Source organism: Parasteatoda tepidariorum, chromosome 6 (genome assembly GCF_043381705.1).
Source record: "Parasteatoda tepidariorum isolate YZ-2023 chromosome 6, CAS_Ptep_4.0, whole genome shotgun sequence".
In the NCBI taxonomy this organism is placed as follows: domain Eukaryota; kingdom Metazoa; phylum Arthropoda; class Arachnida; order Araneae; family Theridiidae; genus Parasteatoda; species Parasteatoda tepidariorum.
Genome location: NC_092209.1, coordinates 55,830,210 through 55,836,641, shown reverse-complemented (window position 1 = coordinate 55,836,641; position 6,432 = coordinate 55,830,210). Strand labels below are relative to the sequence as shown.

The following is a 6,432-nucleotide window of genomic DNA, read 5'->3' as shown; positions in this document are numbered from 1 at the left end:
CGTTACACAGTCAATTCGATTCAGACGATTTTTTTTTCCATTCTGCCAAAAAGTAAATTTTTTTTTATTAAGAAAAATAATACAAAAATTGATCTAAGTACAAATTTACAATGCAATCAATCAATCTTAATTGATTTTTAAAAATTTATTGCTTTCACATCTCATTCACTTCTTTGGCTTGTCTCACATCAGCAACTGATGAAAGAAAAGAACAACTTAGCCTTCCTAAAAGTTTCTGAAACAGTGAGAATGTCCCCACTGAACCATAGTCACTACTTTTTCCTTTCAATATTTATTTTCGTACCAAATATTGATTTTTAACAACATTTCTTGTTATTCTAAGTATAGACCATGAATTCAGTACAAGTTTTGTGCCATTAAACTATACATTCAATTCAATACTAGGCATAACATAACCCTCAATAAATTTTTCTAAAGAAAAAATAATTACATCACACCAGACTTTTCAATCAGCATGATGTGTGTGGACCATAATATAAATATTTTAGTAATCAAATAACATGCAACAGAAAACAATAGGTGCAAAACCTTTTAAAAATTTTATTTATAACCAAAAGGATTAAAAAAAAGTACAAATTCAATTAAAATCTGAAATATTTAAAAGTAACTTCAGATTGCATTAAACAATAATTTTATAAAGCATAAATTGCAACAAAGCTCACAACTAATTATTCGAATAAAATTCTTCATTAAATCATTAAACTATATAAAAAAAATCAACAGGACTAAATGCACAAATTTACAATAAGCAAATCAATCACCAGTAGAAAAATTTTACATAAAAGCAAATAATCAAAGCGATAATCAAACAAATCACCGAGAAATATTGCAACAAAAAATCCTCATATGCATATTTTCTTCTGAATCTTTTACAATTCGTTAGCAACGTCATTAATATTCATCCCCTGCAATAGAAAAATGACTTCATAATACAAAAATATAGCATTGATATAAATATTTGAACAATCATCATTATAAGAAAAATCATATCTCCATATTTATTTACAAAACACAAGTGCTGCTTACTACTGCATAGAATTTGTTTCTTTGCTGTATATGTTCTCATATTAGGAACTATGATAGTAGGGCGGTCAATATACACACTTCAACAGCTGAGTTTGAGAGACCCGTGCGAAAACGAATTTTCTGATTGACAGCAAAACACCAGGGATCCTAGTAGAGTTTTTTTTTTCCTTCTAATTTTTAGGGTATTATTAGGGACATTCTTCAAAAAGTCCCTAGTCTACTACTACCTAGAATTCAAGGGTTTCTTAGCTGCAAGTGTTTGTTCTCATATTAGAAACTAAGATGGTAAGGTGGCCTCCACATATGCATGCAGGAACAGCTGAATTCAAGAGCCTAAATAGCCTAGCGAGAGCAGATTTTCTGATTGATACCAAAACAATATACGGGGTAGCAGAACTTTTTTTTAGTTTTTTAAGGGTTCTTTTAGGGACATTCTTCTCCAGTTTTAGGAGTATTTTAAGATTTTGTTAAGCTAAAAATAAGCTACACTATTAAATAACAACTGACTTGTAAAATTGAAAATACATATTTTGTATAGCATATTAATCAATTTGTAAAACATATTAATACAAGTCATATTTAATGCAAATATAAGAATGCATACTCTTACAATGGTCTTTATGAAATCATGGTAGACTAATTTGATCCCATAAGAATGTATACTTTCCACGAATGTATACTTTTATACTTCAACATAAAAGTATCTTTTATTTTCACCTTACTATTTTAACAAAAATCTATTGGCTGCTATTAAATTTCAAATAAGCAATTTACATTAAAAATTATAGTAAAAATTTAGAAGCCTTATTTAATTTTAAGTTGCTTTTTCAAAATTTCTTTTTTTCCAAGTTTTTAAGTCAGTCCTTTCTGATTCTAAATTTTAGAGCTCTACTATGCCAGATTTCATCTATTTTGGCAACACAAGTATCCAATTCGAACATAACATTTCAGGACTGGAGTTGAGTAGACTCAACACTCCATGTCTCAACATTTGTTTCAGAATTTTGTAGCTATCAATTCCTTCAGGTATTAAATTACATGCAGCAGTTATTTCCACAATATTTCGAACTTCTGCAGCATTTTTCAATCTTCCTGTTCCCTATTTTACTATGCCTACAATTGGCTCATTCTTTCAAACTCATTAATTTTTTTGGTTATTTTCACTAATCGGTAAATCAATATCATTTTTCTTTTTTCATTGGTTCTAAGTCTCTACTTTTAATATGTTGATTGATCTTTTTGCAAATAACTTTTTAAGCACTTAAGAGTTGGTGTAAACTTGTGCAACCTTGATTTAACCTTTAGGTTAGAGCGTTTATTCGATTTCAGGTGGACTATAAGATTCGAATTGTTCCAGAACATGTAGTTCTGGAACCATCAGTACAAACTATCAAAACAGGGATTAACACCCAGGCAACCTCAATCGCAACAAATCTCAAACAAGAATTACATCTCAGCGATAAGAACTGAGAGCAAGTAAAGCTACTATTTTTAGTAAGCAATGGAAAAGTCTTGCTCCGGATGATAAGCAAGCACCAAGTATGGCAACTTTTAAGATAAACATAGAACAAGACTACCTGCTGTGAAACCTTATTTATGACATCCCATCACCCGAGTGCTGGCTGCACTGTTAGCAAGTCAAGAATGCTTAGATCATTCAAGAGTATGCTCTATCCTGGACCATAACTAAAATTACAATCAGTGTCGGCTTACCCAATAGGCCATGGCCTAGAGCCCCCAATGATTAGGGGTCCCCTCAAAATGGATTTTTTGAAAATAAATTTTAAAAAAATTTAAGAAAAACAATGATTTTTAAGAAGAAAAAAATTATATTTCAAATATATATTAATAAAATACGAGAATTTTTTTACATAATGTTAATCAGATTTAATCTTTCTAAAATTAATAGATCTATAAATACTTTTATATTTGAATAAATAAAAAATACACAGAAAAAAATTTAATCTAAGGGCCCAAAAAATAATGGCCTAGGGCCCCACTACGCTTAATCCGGCACTGATTACAATAATGACCCCGTCAAAGAGATTCAGTTTTACTGGGCAGATCTTCACTGAGTGGCTCTAAAACCAAGGTTGATAGACCACAGCAAATTTTAAGTCTTTGTATTTATCTTATTTTTGGCTTATAGAATGGATAAAAAAATAAAAAGTTTAAGATTTTATGAATTAGTTTTATAAAGGTTTTACGAATAATATTAGTTTCAAAATTAGAAATTTTTTTGAAATTTCAAAAATTCATAAATTTTGAGCAGTTATTAAACAGCTGTAACTCAAGAACTAATTGACCAAGAGAGGTAAATTTAAAGGCATTTAGTTCAGTTCTAAATGGCGTTTATTAAAATAATGTAACATGGCTTAACTTTTTAAACAAAGAATTTTTTTTTAAATTTTCTTCTGATTTAGAATTTTTTTAAAAATTTAAAATTAAAATTTTTTGGAAAAAATATTTTATTTAACAATATATGCGTCGAATTTTAAGATCGTATCCCAATGAGATCACAGGGTGCATAGCCAGATTTTTCAACAAAAAATAAGCACTTTCTAAGCACTCAAAAAATATTTTTAATCACTTTCCAACAAAGAAAAATTCATAATTAGGATCTGTGCAGTAATAAAAATTATTTTTTTCTATCTTTTAAAGTTCTTAATTTATAAACATAAAATCAATAAAATTCAAAAAACATTATCATAAAAAAACAACTAGTTTCTGATAAATATTACAGAGAAAATTGAGAAAATCTTGCATTTCTTGTAATTTAGAACGACAACCAGCATGGTCTAATATTAAAAAATAGAAAATTAAGCACTTTTCTCAAACCTGAATGAAAAAAGCACCTTTAAGAGTTTTTAAAAATCGTAAATCAAAAATAAGCACCTTTAAGCACATTATTAAATTGCTACGCATCCTGGATCAGAGAGGAAAAAAATATTTTCTAGTTTTAAGATTACAACTCAAGTAGTTAAAACACATGACATATTATGTCAGTTGTTCAACAAGAAAATTTTTTTATCTTTATGATCCAATAGGAATATTGTCTTAAAATTTGGCAAGTACATTGAGCTGAAGTTAAAATATTTTTTTTTTTCAAAAATATTAAAAATCGTGTTTTGGAGTATTTTAAAATTTAAAAAATATACATATTTATTAATCAATAAGACCATGCTATATATTTAATTAACTGTCATTAAAAACTGAGCAAAACAGCACAAAATTTAGCTGTTTAGGATAATTAGCTCTCAAGTTTTAGCTGTTTAAAAACTGCAAAAAATTTTACTTTTAGAAACTGCTTTGCTCAGAGACAAATGGCATCTTAAAATTCAGTATTTTCTCTTATCAAAAGGTGAATTTAATTAACGTGCTAAAAATAGTTAAAATCTGAATAGCCGACATAAAAATAAATTATAATGGGTTTATTTAATAATAATTAGCCAAACACATTTATAGTGCAAAACATTAAAAAAAACCTTCATGGCATTATGAAAAGGAAGATTCCCATTTCATGCAAAGTGTGAAATTATCTGCATTAGTAGTTGCAATTCTCCCCAAGTAACATACAAAAGCGAAACTGTCAAATATGTTCTTGTTTATGATTTTTGACTAATTAGTCTGTTCTGCTTAGTGCTTCATAATTTGCTTCATATTAAAACAATTCATCCACTATTTTATTAGCATAAGTAATTAATTTTGAGCAATTAGAATTTTCTGTTCTTTACTACTTTCTCATCAAACATGTATTAAAATGAAAAAAATACAACAGTCTACTAAAGTAACACTTCAAAAATTACAAGTCTAGTTTAAATAATTAATTATGACAACAGTAACCTACATTGACGAAAAAATATAAAAATATGCCGTAAAATTTAAATAGCTATTTTAACATTCTTAACTTTTCATAAAATTACCTACACTGTTAATACTGGGAGTACAACCTTCACTCCACAGTGGTAAATTATCCTTTGCAATAGCATCATTTTTTTCCAATTCATCCATCAAATCCTAAATAGTTCAAAATAAGATTGAGATAAAATAGTAAAACTTGATAATATTCACAATTTATTCGGAATACATTGTTTAAATTTTGCATTTTAACAAAATTACTTACAAGACTAATTTTTGAAACAGCATTATAATACTTTTTTGCTGAAATTTCAAGGATGTAGAAAATTTTTTAAAAAAGGTAGTCTTACACCAGTTTCACCCCAAAGAATACTGACAGTATCTCAGAAGAAAAAGCTGATACAGACAATGTGGAGTATTCCCAATGTGATTACTTGAGAATCAAGAGACAATTTCAATAGCTCAAAAATAACAGAAATTTTTACTGGCGAAGCAAGGGATGAAAACTGAATCTTTAGTTCCACCACTATTATTCAATGAATCAACAGTTTTGCTCCTCACTGGAGAGAATAAAAATTTCCTTTTAAGTAGGGGTGCACAACCTGCGGCCCGCGGGCCAAATGCGGCCCTTCGACTACCGAAGTGCGGCCCGCGAGAGCTTCTAAACACAATAAAAAAATTTTAAAAAAGGGCAATTTTTAATCGCACTTTTAAGTCATCACGTTTTGACACAATTAATTTTAACAGATTCTTTAGTAAATGTATGTTTAACGCGCTATCTTTAAGCCGATTTTATAGTAAATATAAATGATTTTTTTAAAACAGTTATTTCCGCTTTTCTACGTGATTTCGAAAATCCCGAATTTTTATTACGACGCGAGTTTCAGATCGCAAATTTAAATAATCACTTTTCTTGCACTTTATTTGTGACGATTTCATTTTAAATGCAAGTGATTTTTTATTTTTTTTTTGCAATTCTTTCTCTTTTTTCAACAATTTTTTTCGGCAGTTATTGCTATGCGTTCCCACGTATTATAAAAAATTCCAATTATTCTATTACGACATGCAAATTTTAAATCATGCATTTGACACGCTTTATTCGTGCTGATTTCAGCATAAATATATATTTTCCCACTTATTTCTATGCTTTTCCACGTGATTTTGACTATCCCGTTATTTAACTATGATGTTATTACGACACGTGATTGTTAATCGCGCAATTAAATAATCACTTTTTGATACGGTATTTCGGTAGAGTTTTATCGTAAATCCTAGTTATTTTTCCTTCGTTTTTATTTCCGCAACGAATATGATTTGGTCGAATGTAATAATGAATTGTGATTTGGTCAAAAACCAAATATTCGGCAAAAAAAAGAAGAAAAAATCGACTGAACGCAGTACAATTGGGGCCAAATAGCAAAATCTTTTACTGCTACTAAACACTGAAACTAAAATTTTAATGCTCAGAATAATATTTCCTAGAAAAACGTATTCATAAATTAACTCTAAAAAGAACGTTTTTGCCAA

At 28.7% G+C, this 6,432-nt stretch overlaps 1 protein-coding gene across 15 annotated transcripts in view; it reads right to left on the bottom strand.

Moving 5' to 3' along the window:
• Positions 1-541: 541 nt before the first annotated feature.
• Positions 542-6,432, bottom strand: part of LOC107449188 (uncharacterized) — a 50,651-nt gene continuing 44,760 nt past the window's right edge. For 13 of the 15 annotated variants that reach the window (XM_071181586.1, XM_071181583.1, XM_071181587.1 and 10 more), the window contains 2 exons: positions 4,975-5,064; positions 542-926 (listed from right to left, as the gene is read on the bottom strand). In XM_071181586.1, the coding sequence (XP_071037687.1) occupies positions 891-926; positions 4,975-5,064 (126 nt within the window). In that variant the 3' untranslated portion in view covers positions 542-890. The remainder of the gene's footprint in view (positions 927-4,974; positions 5,065-6,432) is intronic. The other 2 variants (XM_071181584.1, XM_071181588.1) reach the window with 1 other exon arrangement.